The sequence below is a fragment of the Tupaia chinensis genome, unplaced genomic scaffold (genome assembly GCF_000334495.1).
Source record: "Tupaia chinensis unplaced genomic scaffold, TupChi_1.0 Scaffold143943_1, whole genome shotgun sequence".
In the NCBI taxonomy this organism is placed as follows: Eukaryota; Metazoa; Chordata; class Mammalia; order Scandentia; family Tupaiidae; genus Tupaia; species Tupaia belangeri.
The window spans coordinates 775609-795983 of NW_006203794.1; the positions used below are offsets into that span (position 1 = coordinate 775609).

At 33.9% G+C, this 20375-nt stretch overlaps 1 protein-coding gene across 1 annotated transcript in view; it reads left to right on the forward strand.

Annotated features, from left to right (window-relative positions):
- Window positions 1-17183, forward strand: part of LOC102468869 (kelch-like protein 1) — a 244376-nt gene extending 227193 nt beyond the window's left edge. The window contains exons 10-11 of the mRNA XM_027767138.1: window positions 10451-10622; window positions 17114-17183. Coding sequence (XP_027622939.1) covers window positions 10451-10622; window positions 17114-17173 — 232 coding nt within the window. The 3' untranslated portion in view covers window positions 17174-17183. The remainder of the gene's footprint in view (window positions 1-10450; window positions 10623-17113) is intronic.
- The last annotated feature ends 3192 nt before the right edge of the window (window positions 17184-20375 follow it).

Sequence of the window (20375 nt, forward strand, 5' to 3'; positions counted from 1 at the left end):
CCAATAATATCAAAAAAGTAATCTAAAATAAGTTGTAATACATTTCTATCAAGATATTACTCAATAGCTTGTCTTTACATATTTAATAAAACATGAAATAATGGGAGTTAAGATTTGTTGTCGGAACCAGCAGATGGCATAGTGGTTAAGTCGCTGGACTCCCACATAGTTGACCATGGTTTGAGTCTCAAGTCCTGCAGCTTAAAACTCAGGCCAAGTATGTGTATATGCACATTTAAAATCCCAAGAGAAAAATAAAAGAGAAGGAATTGTAGAATGTCGACCCCACCTGGGGGAGTAATTTCTTGCTTTTGTTTCTCTCTGGTGAGTGTACATGGCCTCTAGCAAAAATATCTCTCTAAGGGAAAAAAAAAAGGAAAAACACACTGGGCATATGTGCATATATGCCCAAAATTACTGAGGGAAGAAGAGAGAAGAATGGAGAATGAATAATTGTTGTGTGGCTATCCCCCTAGGTAGGTGATTTCTCACTTTCTACCTTTCTCTGTCTCTTTCTAGAAGCACATGTGTCCTAGAAAAAAATACTAAACAAGCAGACAAACGAAGTATTTATTTAAACATAGTGTTTATTTTAGATGACATGGAAAATCAGAAAAAATTCATAAAAGAAAATTATTTAATTAGTAACTTTGTCACCCAAATTTATTGATCTAATTGATGTCTACATTTAATTACATTTCTGTGTTTTAAGATATACTTTCTAGGAAAAATCAATATTTAGCAAAATTTCAGGCTTCTTTCTTTATCAATTTCTCCTAATTTACATTTAGGCTGTATCAAGTGTATGACATATGTTGAGTACTTAAAAATGTTGGCTGAAAAAAAATAGACGAGTGAATGCGAAATGTTTGATGGATTGGACTTCTGATCTTAAATTCTACCAGAACCAGGACCAGAAGTTAATGTAATGGCTATGTCACTGAACTCCCATGTAGTTGACCATGGTTCATGTCCTGGACCCGGTGGCTTAAACTCATGCCAGGTGTGTGTGCGTGCATGCCCAAGAGCACAAGAAGAAAAAGGGGGAGAAAGGATTGTGGCATGGCCATCCCCCCTGGGGGGTGATTTCTCAGTTTCTATCTCTCTGTCTCTGGCGAGCGCATGCGTGCGCCCTATAGCAAAAACCTCTCAAAAAAAAATTAAATTCTACCAGAACTCAAGGCATTTTAAAATATGGGTTTCAACTAATAATATTAGACTTATTATTTTAAAATTTATTTTAGTAAATTATAGATATAGATTCTATTAACTACATGTCTTTCTTATTAATTTTGCCAGAAGGGGAAGGATCTTGCCAGAAAAAGATGGAAAAAGTGAGAGAAAGTGAGAAAGCTCCTCCTATGGGGGATGGATACACCACAATCCCTTGTCTTTCAACTCTCTTTCTGGGATTTTGGGCATGCATACACACATGTTCAGCCTGTTTCTTAAACTGCTAGGTCTGGGACTTGAACCATATTGTCACCATATGGGATCCAATTACTATAACCACTACATCACTAACTAGCCCATTAAGTATATATAATATTTTTACAAACAATTCTCCAAGTGTTTATTTGTTTTAAATGAGGATATTATACATTTTTAAGGTAAGTATATATTTTCTCATAAAAATATTTGTTATTTTAATTACATATTTTTAAAGAATTATTTTTTATTTTATTTAATTTATTTGTTTATTTTTAATTTGACCAGAGAGAGACAGAGCTAATGAGAGAGAGAAAGGGAAAGTAAGAAAGCAAGCCTCCAGATCTAGGATTCGAACTGCAATCTGCCATGTGGGAATCAAGTGCCTTAAACCACCATGCCACTTGTTGGCCCCTTGATTAAATATTTCTTTTTTTGTATGTTTGTTTTTTAAGAGAGATTTTTGTGTAAGGTTCATGTACTCAAGACCCTGTTGGGGATGCTCTCTGTCTCTGTCTCTCTCACTCATTAAATAAATAAAATTCAGATGGCCAGTCCCAAGACTACTTTTAAGAAGATCTATATATAAAATTTTATTGTTAATTTTAACCAACATATATCTGTACTGTCTAAACAAATAAACAGAAGGAAAGGATTTGTGTCCAGGATGGCATGTATAAAAATCCTTGCTTAATCTTGCATATGACAAAGAGGAAACTAAATATTAGTGAGCAAAGGCAGCCATTATATATGGTGGGGTCATCTGGATATCTCACATGGAACAATATTAGTATTAGTTCCTATCTTAAATTAAAAAAAAATCAGTTCCAGATTAATTTTAGATTTAAATGTGAAGCATAAAACAATAAAGGTTTTCAAAATGAAGTATTTTCATAATGTTAAGATGTTAAATATTTTTATGACCAGGACTCACAAAAAGTCATCATTAAGGAAAAATGTTTCTGACTAATACATCTTCAAAAGACACCATTCACAGGATAAAAAGTTAGGAGCCAGATGGTGGCATAGCAGTAACACACCAGGACCCACTTGTGAAGGGTCCAGGTTTTCTTCCTGAGGCTGTCTAGTGCTCATTGGGTGCATAAGCAAGTGACCATGATCTCGGATAGCTGAGGCTATAGCGGATTGTGACATGCACACTCTGTTAGGGTGCCTATCTCTGTATCTTGCTCATGAAAAAGATAAAAGAACTTTTAAGAAAGAGTAAAATTAGAAACCAGCAGTTAGCATAATGGCTATGTCGCTGAACTCTCATGTAGTCGACCACGGTTTGAGTCCTGGACCTGGTGGCTTAAACTCACGCTGGGTGTTTGTGCATTCATGCCCAAGATCACAAGAGGAGAATGGAGGAGAAGGGATTGTGGCATGGCCATCCCCCCTGGGGAGTGATTTCTCACTTTCTGTCTCTCTGTCGCTTTCTGTCTTTCTGGCAAGTGCACACGCCCTATAGCAAAAAAAAAAAACAAAAACAAAAAAAGAAACAAAAAAAAACAACTCTCCAAAAAAAAAAGAAAGAGTAAAAATAAAGCCAAATAATTGGAAAATATTTTCAATATACATAATCAAAAAAGGTGTTCTTTCTAATATGTAAAGAAACTCTAGAAATAATTTTGGAAAAATATAAAATCATAAAAATCTAGGTTGAGACCTTGAGCACAACTCTTCAAAACTTCCGTATGGGAGATGATTTCTGGGAAAAATAATTGGAATCATTAGCTACAAGAAAAATGGAAATTGAAATTAAAATGTCATACTAGTACATATATAGCAGAAAATCTAAAATGAAAATAGAAAAGAATTATCACATGTTAGGATTTAGAACAATGGAAACTCTTTAGACTGATGGAGTATAAATTGATGCAGCCTTTTTCTAGTATCACTGAGCAGGATTTGGACATTTCAAATATGCATTCTCTTTGGCCCAGAAATCCCATTCTCAAATACCCACTGGAAATCTATATATAAGAAAATAGCCAAACAAAATGTTGGGATGTTAAATATTTTCTAACCTGGACTCACAAAAAGCCATCGTTAAGAAAAATTTTTTTCCCAAATAAGAAAATTTTACTCCAAAATATTTATGAGTATTATTACAGTTGTTATGCAATTACTAACAAGTAACTTTTATTAGGATTAATTCCTTGCATTCTTATTGTATAAATATTTTTAAATCCTGGATGTATTTCTCTTGATAATGTAATGTAATCTAGTATACGTTGGATGTCTTTACAAAATAAATAAACCAGTACTAATTTTACTCTAAATTGCTCAATACACAACTAATTAAAAATACACACACAACTGATTTATTAAAGCGATTTCACATGTAGAATGTGTAATACATTTGCTTGAAATCAATAGATCACTCTTTGAAGTTTATTTATTCTCACAGAATGGATCTTCATTTTTTTCTTTTATTGTCTATTTGTTTTGTTTTGTTTTACAGGCAAATACCTGACTATAAATCATTTCTATATTGTATAATTTGCTCTCTATGTGGTTGTTGCCTGCAGAAATTTGGGAAAACAGATTTTCTCAGTTCTTTTTGTAACCAAACTAATATTTTTGTATTTAAAGCAGTTTTTCTTTAAATAAGATTAATTTTTATCATAAAATTATGGATATGACAATCATCCTTAAAAATTAATGATTTCTCAAAAATTCAATAGGGGTTTTCAAAGAGACACTAACTTCTGTTCTGTGTCTATCATATGCCTACAGCAAGTTTTCATTCTACAGCCAATTTTAGCCAGTGTATGCCTGGCGCTTCTCCTGCCTGAGGGTATAAACTTTAATAGAATCTCTGATACAGAGCTCACACTTTGACCAGGAAGGCCAAAGTGAGACATAGGAAAACAGACAGCCTGACAGAAAAAATACTTATTCCCACTACTCCTCAACTCCCAACACTTTTCTTTAATACTGAACTGGCAATCAGAAGCAAAAAAAAAAAAGGAAAGAAAAGAATAAGAAAAATACTTAGAATTAATTTTTGTGAAAAAAAATGTGACTGACAATGAAAGAGCTTGCTATTAGTAATTGCTTGGAAAAATGCTTGCACACTATATCTATGAATAGCCGTTTATTTCATTTTGGGGATAACTTTGTATATTCCCATGCTGAGAGGTGTATACACAGTTTCAGAATACAGAAAAATCAATTTCCAGTCATTAATGCAAAAACAAGGTCGATCGCTGCTGGACAATTCAGAATTGGTGAGATCACTTATTAAATATGTGAGATAGAGTATGTGTGTATCAAGGTGGGGAGGAGGCACACGTTTTGCTTTAATTTGGCTTGGATTGATTTACTTGCAATATATAAAGTTAAATATTATTACCATTGCCAGATATTAAAGATTGTTACTGTACATCTAAAATATGTTACCTATCACTAGAAGCAAATACATCTAATTCAAATACTTGGATTTTCTTGGAAAATGCATTCCAGTTTAAAGTAACTATCAGAAAGCTTGCATACTATGAAAAATTTGATAGGTATTTCTAATTGAGATTAGCATTTCTAGCTGTGTCACTAGGTATGGGACATATTATTGCTTTCCTTATTCCCCTAGCAATACAGGTATCTGAGAATTATGTCAGTTTTAGTTTCACTTGAGGAACTAAGACTTTGGAAATTCATTTGTTATTGCTTGGCACAGTAGCATTTGCTGTTTTCTCAGTTCCCTTGACTTCTTTTATTTCTGAAAAGGTAAACAAAGTCTGCTTTGTGCACAGTATTTGAAAAAAGATGTAGAAAGCTGAAAAATAATCAAATGAAGACTAAATATGCCTTCAGAAAAAAACTACTTATGTGACATGATTGTGACAAAAGTCATGCTGGATTATATTGATAAATGAAAAAAATGGAAAGGGTGTTTAATTTGCACAGAAGTTAAAATGTATGATGCATTTTCATTTCTAATGTTATTTGAACTAGATTAAACATCCTGACAAAAATAAACAGAATAGTAATCTTTGCTGTACTCATGACTCAATTTCAGCAAGTATAGATTTTTCACTCTTGTTTTATTTCCTTTTCCTCTATCCTTTTTATAAAAGAATCTAAAGAAATTTTCAAAAATATTTCAACCAAAAGTATTTTTTAATTAATTTCAGGAAAAAAGTGGTCAGGACCTTATTTTTTCAACATAATACACTGCTATTATTCCATGAGACAAACTTCAGCAATTTTTAAAGTTGTAATACATATTCCAAGGTAAATACAAGAGAGAATTTGGACTATTCCCACTACAAAATAACAATAAATATTCAAGGTGATATATATGTTAATTACCTTGATTTGATTATTACACAGTTATTTGTGTATTAAAGTATTACACTGCTCCCCATTAGTATTCAAAATTATTACTACATACCAATTATTTAAAAAAAATACTCAAAATTTCACAGTTGGTTTATTTGAATTTTAGGATTCAAGGAAGATCTACTCTATTTTCACATTGTTATGTTTCTAACTCATATTTAATTTAGAAAAATTACCTCTTCCTATTTATTTATTATTACCTTTTATTTTATTTCTTTTTCTTTCTACTTTTTTTTTTTCAATTGACTTGTGGAAAAATGTAGTCAATTCTCCCATATAATGGCCCACATTCTGTATTGTATTATTTGTATTGGTGTGGTATCTTCTTTTTTCTTTCATTTAAAATTTATTTATATATTTAAAAATATTTATGGAAAAGGTTTAACTTTTAAAGACTATGTTGATAGCATAGATTACGCATTTAAGTTTGTGAGTATGTGTGTCTTTGTAAGCTTGTGATGTTTTATATTTAGCATATAAAATTAATTTTTTATGTATTGGACAACCTGTGCTTCCCGGTGATCTTGAATTTGCCGGCAATCACCAATATCTCATTTCACATATGTTATCTTGGCTGCACGCAGACCTTGCAACTATAGTGTGCAAAAGTAATATAATGGGGAATATAAACCTTTTTTGTGTGTGTGCTAAAATTTGTGTTCACTCACCAGAGAGACAGGAAGACAAACACAGGAAAAGAGAAAGTGCTCCCCATGGGGAGTGGTCACTCCATGCCATAATCCCTTCTCTTCCATGTATTTCTTTCTCTGAGATTTTGTACATGAACTCACACATACTAGGTATGTTTTTCAAGTTGCCTGTGTTCAGGACTTGAACTGCCTGGCTGGTTATGTGGGATCCAGGTGCCTTAACCATCACATCATGGCTGGCTCTAAATATTCTTTATAAAATATAAATCCTAGATTTTTTTTTTTTGCAAGAGATTTTCGCTATAATGCACGTTCACTTGCCAGAGAGACAGAGAGAAACAGAGAGACATAAAGTGAGAAATCACTCTCCAGGGGGTTTGTTTATTGGTTTGGGGAGACTGTGGGTTGAAAATTTCAATTGGTGAAAAGTTGATTAGAGCAGAATTTTTTTAAAAAAAGGCACTGTACAGATGTATATGATTAAATGCAATAATAATCATTTTTTAAAAAAAGCAAGGGACCAGCAAATGGCATAATGGTTAAATTGCTGGACTTCCACATGGCCAATTGCGGTTTGAGTCCTGAACCTGGAGGTTTGAAACTCATGCTGGGGCATGTGTGTGCATGCCCAGAGTCCCAAGAGGAAAACAGAGGAGAAGGGATTGTGGTGTGGGCATCCCCCTTAGGGGGTGACTTCTTGCTTTCTGTCTCTCCATCTCTATCTCTCTAGCGAGCACATGTATCCTATTGCAAAATTTCTCTCTCTCTCAAAAAAAAAGACTACTTGTTGGTGTAATGGCTATGTCACTACAGTTTCAAGTAGTCAACTACTGGGGGTTTGAGTCCCAGACCTGGTGTTTAAACTCAAGCCTGAACATGTGCATGCATGCCCAAGATCCCGAGAGAAGAATGGAGGAGAAGGGATTGTGGCATGGCCATTACCCCTGGGGTATGATTTCTAGATTTCTGTCTCTTTGTTTTTCTGATGAGTGCATGCACCCTATAGCAAAAACCTCTAAAGAAAAAAAAAATTAATAATTTTTTCTGTCAGAAAATATACTTTCCTCCATGCTTCTTTTACATTTGCTCTCCTGGGTTCTTGCTAATTTCTTTGTTTTATTACATGAATCTCCAATTGTAAGTTAAAGGTCAAAAAGTGGTTTAATAGTTGAAATAAAGCATATTCATTAAAGTAGTATTTAGGCTTTTGCAACTCAAATATAAAAATATATGCATACAATCTGTTTAAAGAAAAACAAAAAGAGATGATTTAATTTAGTGGAGTTTAACTGAGCAATTCTTAACACAATTTGAATCTGGCAATTTTCTAGACCAATCCTCAAACAACTCCAGGTGGCGTAGTGGTTAACTTGATGTTTTAAGTGTGGGAAAGGGAAAGTGATGTATGAAAACAAAAGTGAAGGAATGCGGTAGAAAAACAATTTTTTAATTTGGTTATATTTCAGTGTTTATTTGCATTAACATAGTTTAAAGGGCGAAATATCTGTGATTAAAATCTAGCTGCTGCGATTGGCTATAACCTAGCAAAAAGAAAAAAAGCAGCCTTCTCTAAATGAGATTGCAGTTCGTTTAAGGAAAACAAGCAGGAGTAAGGAGGCGTTTTTAATATTCTTTAAATCTATGGCTAGAGATTTTTTTTTAATTTACATTTAACCACTATATATCTTTACACTGTCCAACCTTGCTTTTCTCAGCATGAATACAGTGCATGGCAGTCAAGACAAAGACGTTTCCATATACATTTTCATCAGCAAATAACTTTTCATTTTTGTGTCAAACATATTTTTTTCCTACTGTTCCCCTCCCTCTATTACCCATCCTCATATTACCCTTATCCTTACCATCTCTAGTATCTACAGTTGCCCTCCCAGCTACTATACCTTCCAAACTTTCAGTTTCTGCTGTAGAGCACAGGCATTTGGTACATAATATGTGGGGACATACAACAAGGTCTGTCTGTCTTTCTAGTTTTTTTTTTTTTAAGAGGTTTTTGCTATAGGGCACATATGCTCACCAGAAAGTGAGAAATCACCCCCCACGGAAGATGGCCACACCACAATCCCTTCTACTCCATTCTCCTCTTGAACACAAAAGCACATGTGCCCAGCGTGAGTTTAAGCCACCAGGACTCGAACTGCGGTCGACTACATGGGAGTCCAGCAACATAGCCATTATGCCAACTGCTGGTCCCACAAAGTCTTTCATTGTCTGGCTTGCTTTGTTTGGCATTAAGTCCTCCATATTCATACACTTTGTATCAAATGTCAGTGACTCATTATTTTTATGGCTCAGTAGTATTGCATAGAGTATATATGCCACATTTTTTTAACCCACTCATCTATTTTTGGACATTTGGGTTGATTCCATGTTCTAGCAATTGTAAATAATGTTGCAATAAACATGGATGTACAAGTGTTTTATTAGCTTAGCTTAGGGTTTTCCTATTCTTTGGGTAAATACCTAAGTGTGAAATTACTGGGTTGTATGATAGTTCTATTTGCAGGTTCTAAGGAATCTTCATATCATTCTACACAGTTGTACTAATTTACATTCTCACCAACAGTGGAGAGTTCCCTTTTCACCACAACCTTGCCAGCTCTTATCATTAAAAAAAATAATAATAATATATATAATATATAATATATATATTTGGCCCATCCAAGGTGGTAAAAAAAAAATACATCTAGGACTTCAACTGCACCAAAATCAGGAACCACATGGAAAGTTCACGTTTGGTTCCAGCCCAACCTAAACAGGCCAAGGATGTACCTATGGTCCTAAGTAGCTGGAAAGCTGGGCCAGAAAGATCAGATCACGCAATAGAGGATTTGTCAAAAAAGAAGGAAAGAGGGACCAGTAGTTAGAGTAATGGCTATGTTGCTGAACTCCCATGTAGTCAACCACAGTTTTGAGTCCTGGACCTGGTGACTTAAACTCACGCTGGGCACGTGTGCATTTGTGCCCAAGATCCCAAGAGGAGAATGGAGGAGAAGGGATTGTGGCATGGCCATGCCCCCTGGGGGGTGATTTCTCACTTTCTATCTCTCTGTCTCTCTCTGTCTGTCCGGCGATCGCACATTCCCTATCGCAAAAACCTCTTCAAAAAAAAAAAAAAAAGAAAGAAAGAAAAGAAAAAGAAAGAATGAAAAGTACCTCCCTCTATCTTTCTCTCTCCCCTGTCTCATTAAAAAAAAAAAAAAAAAGCTTTTGCTTACATTCAGTACTAATGACTCCGACCCTCTGATCTCAAACTTTCTTGGATTCCCAGTCTCTCCCTCATGATGAATCCTGAATAATATCACTAAAACACAGTTCTATTCATATATTCATATTACAATTATTTTTTAAGTTTCAAAGGCTCTCTATTTTTCTACTGCATAAACTCAAAATGCCTATTTATACAGAGGATCACACAATCCATAAACTGATCAAAACTTATCTTTTTAGGCATACTCTTTCTTTATGCTCCTTAATCACACTACATTCCTGTCTTCTCAAACCTGACCATGCACTTTTTTAAAAAACTAATGTTGCGTTACATAAATTTCTCTTTTTCTTGTAATAAATTTAGGCCACACATTCAAAAATAGTTTAAAATAGAATTCATCTCTTGAGTATTCTCTGATTCTCCTAGATTTTTAACCATTCTTTCTATATGATTTTACCATAGCACTCTTCATAGTTTTATTTCAAAGACCCTCATTCTGCTATAAAAAGTAGTTATTTACCTATTTTGCCTTTTCTCTCAGTAAGAAACTGTAACATTTATTTTTGTTAATTTAATCTGCATTCATCAAAGAATCTAGGTACATTTTTAAAATACTTCATATTTAGAAAGCCAGAAATTATGTATATTTGCCTTAGAACACCTGTTCAAATGATTGAGCTTTTAAAAAGACAAACTTAGTTTCTTTTATTCATGACATACTTTTGGAAATATAATTGATTAAGGAAAAGGTGAATGTGATTATAATATGTTATGTTCTATTCTTCTTAAATTTTAGATATGATCCTAAAACAGACACTTGGACCATGGTTGCTCCTTTGAGTATGCCCAGAGATGCTGTTGGGGTCTGTCTCCTTGGTGACAGATTATATGCCGTTGGTGGCTATGATGGACAGACATACCTCAATACTATGGAATCCTATGATCCACAAACTAATGAGTGGACACAGGTAAGATTTTCATCCCTACAATTACGTCAAATACAAAATTTTTTTCATTTACTTCATTTGGAGGAGAGGGATACAAACAGTCATCTAGCTAAACAAAATTGCCTGAACTCAAAGTGACTTATATAGTCCTATGTTGTGTTAACAGTGTTTACAAATCATTTATTAATTTATGTTCCTTTATGTCCTTTCTCTTAATGTATGTGATACTTCCATAACATTTATATTAGAAGTGACATTCATGCTTCAGTGGACTTTTTGCTTGGTACACGTCATAAGAAGAAACAGAAACTTAACTTGTACTAAGCAATAAAATAAAGTGTAATGTATTGGTTTTTAAAACTCTAACTTCAAGATATTTGGTTCTAGAAATAACTAGAATAAGGGATTGGAGGGTACAAAAATCAACCTTTCTGCCATTCATTTTTGTTTGACTATGACTGTAAAGTTCATTTTTACCTAATAGAGAGAATTGCCCATCCAGTGATATTGCTAGAAGCTCCAGTTAGTCATTTTCAGTCATAAATAGAAAGTAAATTAACTTTTTATCCAGTTCAATTAAAAATAAATGTACAGCAAAGGTCTCTGGATGGCCTGTTATGTATTAAGTACTTACTCCTTGACAGTTGCTTTTTTCAGAAAGAAAGAAAAGGACTGAAACAATAGGCTTGTTACAGGTGAGGCATTATCCACTGATGTAGACTCAGTTTCATGCTTGAATGAAGTGGGTCTCTTTATGATCTTGTAACTAGAGGACAAGGGTGTGCATTGTGTGAGTGTGGGAGGAAGATGAGGGCAGGATAACCTAACTAGAGTGGAAGCTTGGGCAAACGATCAGCTCATGCAATAGAGAGGCCCTATCAAAAACGAAAGAAAATCAAAAGAAAGACAAGTACCTCCCTCTCTCCCCTTATTTAAAAAAAAAAAAAAAAAAAAAAAAAAAAGTTTTCTGTTTACATTCAGTACTATTAACTCCAGCCCTCTGACCTCAAGCTTTCTTGGTTTCCCAGTCGCTCCCTGGTGAATCCTGAGCAATATGTATCTATGCTATGTCACTACTATGTCCTCGCTTACAATGGAGGGGATGGAGAAACCCTCAGACTTGCGTTCTTACATTTAGTTTTCCTTTCTTTCCTTAATCTCTCAACAATTTTATTATTTCTCTTCTATCAGAAATCTAAAAGTAAGGGAACCAACAGTTAGCGTAATGGTTGTGTCGCTGGAGTCCCACGTAGTCGACTGGTTCATGTCCTGGACACGGTGGCTTAAAACTCACGCCGGGCGTGTGTGCATGAGTGCGTGCGTGCGTGCGTGCCCAAGATCCCGAGAGGAGAATGGAGGAGAAGGGATTGTGGCGTGACCATCCCCTCTGGGGGGTGATTTCTTGCTTTCTGTCTCTGTCTCTCTCTGTCTGTCTGGCGAGCACATGAGCCCTATAGTGAGGGGGGTGGGGGGGAAACACCTCTCAAAAAAAAAAAAAAAGAAATGTAAAAGTAAGATACTATTAATAAGCAAATAAATAGTTTCCACTGAATGCAGCGAGCTTCTAAAGCCTTATTTAGTGGAGGCAGAATAATAATAATTTACTACTATATGTGCAAGTTTCTGATTTTGGTTTCAGAAATTAACTAACCTTTATGTGAAGATTTGGACACTGTGATCAATGTAAATATTTTAAGATACTTACTTTTAAATACTGTATACATAATTTCATTGATTTTACCAGTTTTGATGGTATGAATTCAGCAACAATATATTAAAATGCTGACTTTGAAGTACAAAACCAAATTCTTAATGATCTGATTAAGGTACCTGCCTCGTGAATCTCTATCATAAAGGGCAGCACTTAAATTAAAATGTACATTTGGCTGAAGAAAAGTAAAGTAGGAATAGAAGGAAAAAGGGAAAATATGTGAGGAACTTCAAAAAATTAATGAAAAAAAATTAGAGGTACCAGCAGGTGGTGTGAAGGTTAAGGTGGCTAGATCCCATAGGGCCATGGAGTAATAATTTGAGTCCCAGATCAGGCATTGTCTGTCTGCATTCTGAAAATCCCAAGAGGAGAAGGGTGGAGAATGGATTGTGGCATGGCCATCCTGCCTATGGGGTGATTTCTTACTTTCTCTCTGTTTCTAAGAGCATATACCCTCCCAATAGCAAACTAGAAAAAAAAAAAAAAGAATGAAATGAATTATATTACAAGTCTATTTTGATGCAAAATAGACTTTTCATTTACTACTCTACAATGCCAGAGGTCACTTGACCAATTGCAGGTTCCTATCCCCAGGTCACTTTGAAAACATACCAGGCAGGCACTCAAGTACCCAAAAGCTGGGCTGCTGGAGAGTTAGAGAAAGGGGGTTGTGGTGTGACAAAAGCCTGCCAAGGGTGTGTTTCTCTTTCTGTTTTTTCCCTCTCATGTGTATGTACTATCGTTATAGAAGTATTTGAAACTCATGGATATATTTTTCATAATATATATTTTCCTTGAACTTCTTGAAAATCTCTTGTAGAAGGAGAAATAAGTCCTGTGATTTTACTTGAATTGTGAAAAAAGTATTTCTTTATTTTATTATTCATACATTAAATCGTTATACATCATTTAGATTGTGAAGACACTTTACCCAGCATGATATACATCTCAGTCCAGCCCAGTTGAGACCACCATACACATTCTCCCAAACCTAAGAAGTGACACTAATGATTGCTTTAACACAAAAGTTTTAAAGAATGTATTCCAACTTACCTTTATTAATTCCTTGTGTTTTAAAGAGAACTGCATAGATTAATGACTATTGGCTTGCTACAAAAAAAAGTACCAATTCAATTGGATGCATTTTGAATGTGCAACTTATACAAAGGAACATTAAATAACAGAAGTTTATGGGTATATAAATGATTTAATATAGTATCTTCATTATTTATTTATAATAAAGAGTCATTATGCTTATCATTCCAGAAAAATTGAAATAAAAATAAAGTATGTAGCAATAATAGGTAAAAGTCTTCTAAAGACCATGTTCCCTCATCTGTATTTTATTGTACTCTTTTGGATCATATATTAGTATCTTACAAACAGCAAAGTGGTCTTTAAAATGTTTTATAACAACTTTATTTTAGTATAATAAACATTAATTTTAAGACTCTTAAATTTCTTTAAGATTTTACTTCCATATCATTTCAATATTTATGTTTTTTAAACTCTCGAGGGACTATCAGCAGACTCAAACAAAATCACTTTGAAAATTTTCAGGATTCTAGTCCACTAGAAATGTTTTCCATATTTGCAAGGTATTTCCTGGTATTTTCACTCTACTTACCCCCATATGTGGACGGAATCAATTAGTTATCCCATATGTCATAAACACCCACATATATCTGATCAGTAGATGGAAAAGCCAACTTTATTAAAAAACATCCAAGAATATTTAATCTGAAAATGGTCAAGGTTATCTAGAATTGAAAATAATGGAAATATCTTAGGTATAAGTTGCCAAATTTGTTCCTTAGCTGGCTTTACAAAGCACATACACACACACACACACAAATTAATAAATAAATGTGACTTTGTCATTTAACTTTGGGCTTATATCTTGCATTTGATTTGAAGAAATAATGGATGTTTCAAGACAGTAAAAGAATGTTCTCTTATCTTCCCAAGCCTGGGTTAAATTACCCTTTTGCTTGTTCTCTTCGGATATTGTAGTAGTGTTGTCATGCTAAGAAAAATCTATAGGCTGTAAGGAATTGAGGACAATGTGTGACTTACTGTCCTGTCTCCAAAGACTAGCACAGGTGATGGTATGGAAAGGCGATAACTGAATATTTCTGAAGTAAATTGAGAACTCTTGTTGCAGCTAAGTGTATCCTTTTGTGCAGAGGTTTAGAGTCTTTATACATAATATACATATAGGAAACTGAGAATGAGTTCCACAGAAGTCTGGGGAGAGATCTGTGCCTTCGGTTGCTTTCATTTAAATGGTTCTCTAGCTGCCTGCTTTAGGTTATCATACCAGCTGTAGAGAAAACAAAGGCATATTTATAAAACATGTTAAAGTAGGATCAAGGAGGGAAAATGAAAAAAGAAAAAACCCTCTACTAAGTGCTTAGAACGTATTAATGTAGAAAATACTAAATGCATTTAATTATGATAAATTACTTGGTAAAAGAAATGCTTAGCATTATGATAGAATCTAAAGGTATTAGATAGAGTAATTTTCCCTCGCATAATGATAATATGAAGTAAGGTCTTACAGATGAGTACTAGGTGACCAAATGAAAATATATGGCATGCTTTGACTTAAGATACAGCATTTGTAAGAGCTGGAAGAACATATGACAAATTTAATTGAGCAAGAAATAAAATTATGAGCAATGTGTTGGCAGAGATAAACACTGTGCACATTATGTAGAGTCAAAAGCCATATGAAAGAGCCTTGACTTTAAGACTGGAGGGAATTAATGAATAATTTTAAGTGGAAAAAAAATCAATAATCAAAATTGTGTTTTGAAATGACTGATGTGAAAAATGTTAGGAAGAAATCAAGAGTAGAGTGAGAAAAACTTACTAGGAGACTATATTACTAATCTACTCAAGGGAAAGTGGTAACCTGAACTAAATGGAAGACAGAATTAAACTGGTTGGAGAGATATTTAGAGGGCTTGATAATTATTCAGAAGTACTATTGGTTGTTCTTCACGAGTCAGTCTTGATCAATTGCATAGAGAGTGGTTTCATTCACTGACATAGAAAACCTGGGGGCAAGAAAGGCTAAGACAGGAAGATTATGACTTAATGAGACCCTGTTTAAATCAAGAAAAAAAAAAAAGTAATGCTACTCACACTACAATATGCAGTCTAATGTACAGTTCTTTTTGGAATTGAATGACAATGAGAGGGCCTTTGGAAAACTTTCCAAAATTATAATTACCTGGCACTTTTCTCATTCCTATTGAACAATTGAAAGTGCGTATATGTTGGAGTCAGGTACACTTAAGTTTTCATACATTAATGTGACATATACATATTGTCTCTTGATAGTTCATCCATTCACTTGTCATATGAAGGTAATAATCCATGATATGATTATAAAGATGACTGCAATGACCAATAAATATTATTCTTAAATAGACTAGCAATATATATCATATGAACTTTCTCCTTATTTTAGGCAATATTTCTATAAAAAACAAAAGATGTTAAATTAAATTAACATTTATGAATAATATATTAAAATAAAGCAGTTAAAATTAATATACAGGTTTTTTTAATCCTATAGTAGAATGATAGCTAACAATAAATACATTTAAAAGAACTGATCAAATAGAGATCATTTTTGCATTTTGAGAGTGAGATCATGTCCTTCTGCAATCAATAAGATGCTGTATGTGCTACAAATTATTTTATTCTAGCTATTTAATTGCCTGTATTTTATTCACTTTCTTTGCAATTTAAATAATATTCTGTAATTTCTAGTCTACTATGATAGTCTTAGAAAACCATAATAAAACCATTGAAATAAAAACTCAAATTATTAAAATGTTGGCTTATTTCCAAAGAATAACTTTTCATTATAAACCTTGCAAAAATTATTGTTTTTAATATATTTCTAGTCATTTTAATATTCAACATTATTAAAAAATCTCAGTTCTCATTTTCAATGATTGTCATAATGAGAAAAATTTTTAAATAAGCCCAATAGCAATTGTACTTATGACCTATTTATGACAAAATATTGAAATTACTTCATTATATGTCTCTGTCTAGACTGAATGAATAACACATTTAATTCAATATAATATCTAGGGAAATAACTTCAAAATTATTGCAGAAAGTGTAATAGCTGTTTCTTCTAAAATATACTCTCAGCTATCACAATGAAATATCATCAAAAAGTGTGTCCATGAAAATTCCAGAATAAGTCTTTGCTGGAAACTTTTCTATAAAAGTTTACTTTAGTAAAAAAAATTAAAAATTCTTTTTTTTTTTTGAGAGGTTTTTGCTATAGGGTGCGTGCGCTCACCAGACAGACAGAGAGAGACATAGAGACAGAAAGCGAGAAATCACCCCCCAGGGTGGATGGTCACGCTGCAATCCCTTCTCCTCCATTCTCCTCTCGGGATCTTGGGCACGCACGCACACGTGCCCGGTGTGAGTTTTAAGCCACCGGGTCCGGACGTGAACCACGGTCGACTACGTGGGAGTCCAGCGACATAGCCATTACGCTAACTGCTGGTTCCCATAAAATTCTATGTTGTTAAAAGTTCCATCAGTGATTGCTGGCTCTAAGATTTTCAGTATATAAACTATTGCTGTTTTTAAATACCATTTTTGATGTTCCCATTTTTATTGAATTTCATGTGGCTAAAATGGGAAATGTAAACACATTTATTTATGTTTTATACATATAAAAACTGTTTAAATATACAATAATTCTTATATTTTTCTATGGTGATAACATTTGTCTTAAGTTGTGTTTCATCTTTTTCAACAGATGGCTTCCTTGAATATTGGGAGAGCAGGTGCCTGTGTGGTAGTCATCAAGCAACCTTGACTTCTTTTATTTTATTTTATTTGGAAGGCTATAGGGTGCGTGCGCTCACCAGACAGACAGAGAGAGACATAGAGACAGAAAGCGAGAAATCACCCCCCAGGGTGGATGGTCACGCTGCAATCCCTTCTCCTCCATTCTCCTCTCGGGATCTTGGGCACGCACGCACACGTGCCCGGTGTGAGTTTTAAGCCACCGGGTCCGGACGTGAACCACGGTCGACTACGTGGGAGTCCAGCGACATAGCCATTACGCTAACTGCTGGTTCCCATAAAATTCTATGTTGTTAAAAGTTCCATCAGTGATTGCTGGCTCTAAGATTTTCAGTATATAAACTATTGCTGTTTTTAAATACCATTTTTGATGTTCCCATTTTTATTGAATTTCATGTGGCTAAAATGGGAAATGTAAACACATTTATTTATGTTTTATACATATAAAAACTGTTTAAATATACAATAATTCTTATATTTTTCTATGGTGATAACATTTGTCTTAAGTTGTGTTTCATCTTTTTCAACAGATGGCTTCCTTGAATATTGGGAGAGCAGGTGCCTGTGTGGTAGTCATCAAGCAACCTTGACTTCTTTTATTTTATTTTATTTGGAAGGATTTAATTTCCTGGAGTGGTTATTTTTATATCTTGTGGCAAGAATGAGAACTTCCTGAGATGAAAATTCTTCAAGAACAAGGACTTCTGTAGACTTACCTACTGATGTCAAAAGAGGGAGATCAAACAGATTTTTAGGAAATAAAACATCAAACTCATACAGGAGAAATGACTAGCCATGTTAGTCCAGGAATGGTTACTGGTAATTTGCTTTGTATTGACGCATACAATAACTAGAGTTACCAAAGGCTTGTTTTTCTTGAGCAGTTGAAAGGAAAAACCAATATTTGTGACGTGGGTACTTTTATGACTACAACTCATTTAATTGTCTTAAATTCTGTGGCAATATCCGAGAGGTTGCCAAGAGTGGAAGACAACATATTTCATCTGACAGAATCTGATTGGTTTTCTGTTTTCCTAATCAGATGTGGTCATACCAGGAAGCAGAATGTTTTATTAAAATCAACCTGCTTCTTTCTCATTTTCCTAAACTAAGAACAATTATAAAAGCAGATTCATGCTTGTGTCTTGCATTCAGAACATGAACTGTCCTGCTAATCAAAAGTCACATATCTCATCAGAAGCTATGATTGAATTTTCTTGCAACCATATTAGCAATCTGAAATTGGCAAGCACCAAGGCTTATTTTTATTATGCCTGCCACATTGCTTTGTCATTTGAACACACTGAGCCAAAGAAGCAGTACAATTATGGGCTTTTGCCTTATGTTGAGTTCAGTGTAAGCATGGAAGCTACGTACTCTGAATGTTGTGTATAGCCATTGCATGTTGAAGTCCCTTAAATTTTGTTCTTAATTTAAAAAATTAAAATAAAACTTACTATTTCAAAAGAGAAATATACAATCCATTCAGTTGGAGTGTTTATCATCATTGCTAGGAGAAAAGCAGACCAGATGTACATTCCCCACTTTTCAAACTTGTTACATCGTTACCTGTATTATTTTAAGTCAAATGTTTGTAACTGTTTGAAGCATAAAACAGAAGCATTACACAATGTCTTTAATAAATAGATTCATGTAAATTTTAACTACAAACAATAAAGAATAAAGTTTGCTTTTTTCAGTGTATCTTTCTTCAGTAAATTTAAATTCAGGTCTAAGTTCAAAATTGACAAGTTATATTGCAGAGACAATGAAAATTACCTGATTTTTCAAAATTATAGAAACAAATCATTATTAATCATTATTATTAACAAACCAAAAGCTCATTTCCCCCCAAGTATAATACTATGCCAACATCAAATGCCATTTTAATTATTGCTCTCCTTTGTATTCACTGACTTGAGACTGTTAATATTAGGGCCTAGAAAACACACATTTTATTGATTCACAGAGGATCCCCATTTTTGGTTACTCAAAATGTTTATATATCTATAATGCCTACTACATCACTCAAATATTTTTCTAGTGATTTACAAGCAGTAAAATCTTCTGTTTCCATTTGCAGCACTATAGATGTAAAATACAAAAAGCTATTCTGTTAACCTCAGGATATAAAGTTACACATGTGAACATGTCCTCCCCCTCTTCACCTAGAATGTCTCTGATCTGGTCCATATACTTGTATTTTTCATAGCATACGTAGAAAAAAAGTTTACTTTCTAACTATTCTGATAATCATATGCTAAATAAAACGGTATTAATTTTATTTATAAGCATAACATATGAAAAATATTCTCAATGAACACTATGCAGTGCCTAGAAGAAGACACTTTTCTTTCTCTCTGCATTCATCATAACATTCCATTAACTATTGTGTTGATGCAGAATATTATTTCATTATGAAGGAGTGGTTATTAACAGGTGATGAAGCCTACCACCTATAAGGATGGCTGATGATTGTTTTAAAAAATGTACGGTAAGGACCAGCAGTTGGCACAATGGCTATGTTGCTGGACTCCCATGTACTTGACCACGGTTCGAGTTCCGGACCCGGTGGCTTAAACTCATGCAGGGCACATGTGCATGCATGCCCAAGATACTGAGAGGAGAATGGAAGAGAAGGTATTGTGTCATGGCCATCCCTCTTGGGGGGTGATTTCTCACTTTCTGTCTCTCTGTCTCTCTCTGTCTTTCTGGAGAGTGCATGCACCCTATAGCAAAAACCTCTCCAAAAAAATATGTATAGTAGACTTTATCTATTATTTATATTGACTAAATATTATTTCTACACAAATATTTAATTTTTTGAAGCACTATACATATAATTTCAATGGGGTAACTCTGGAAAATCTGGCATATGTATGTAAAAAGCATTCAGAACTAACCATGATTTTACAATTACTTCATAATGTTATGGTCTTAAATGTCAGTTCAAAGGGCATGGTTTATGGAATGGCTTTAATTTTCCTATTTAATTTATAGTCACAAACTTTTAAAGTAACTGAAAATTATATAATAATCATGTTTATTTTTGCCTTCATCATTTGTAAAGTTCTCCCCAGTGCTAGGTCCTATAACCACTGTATAGACTGAATATTGGTGTCCTTCCAAATTCGTATATTAAAGTTATAACTGAATTGCATTCGATTTTGGACATAATGAGTAGCTTTGATATGATAGGATTAGTGTTCTTA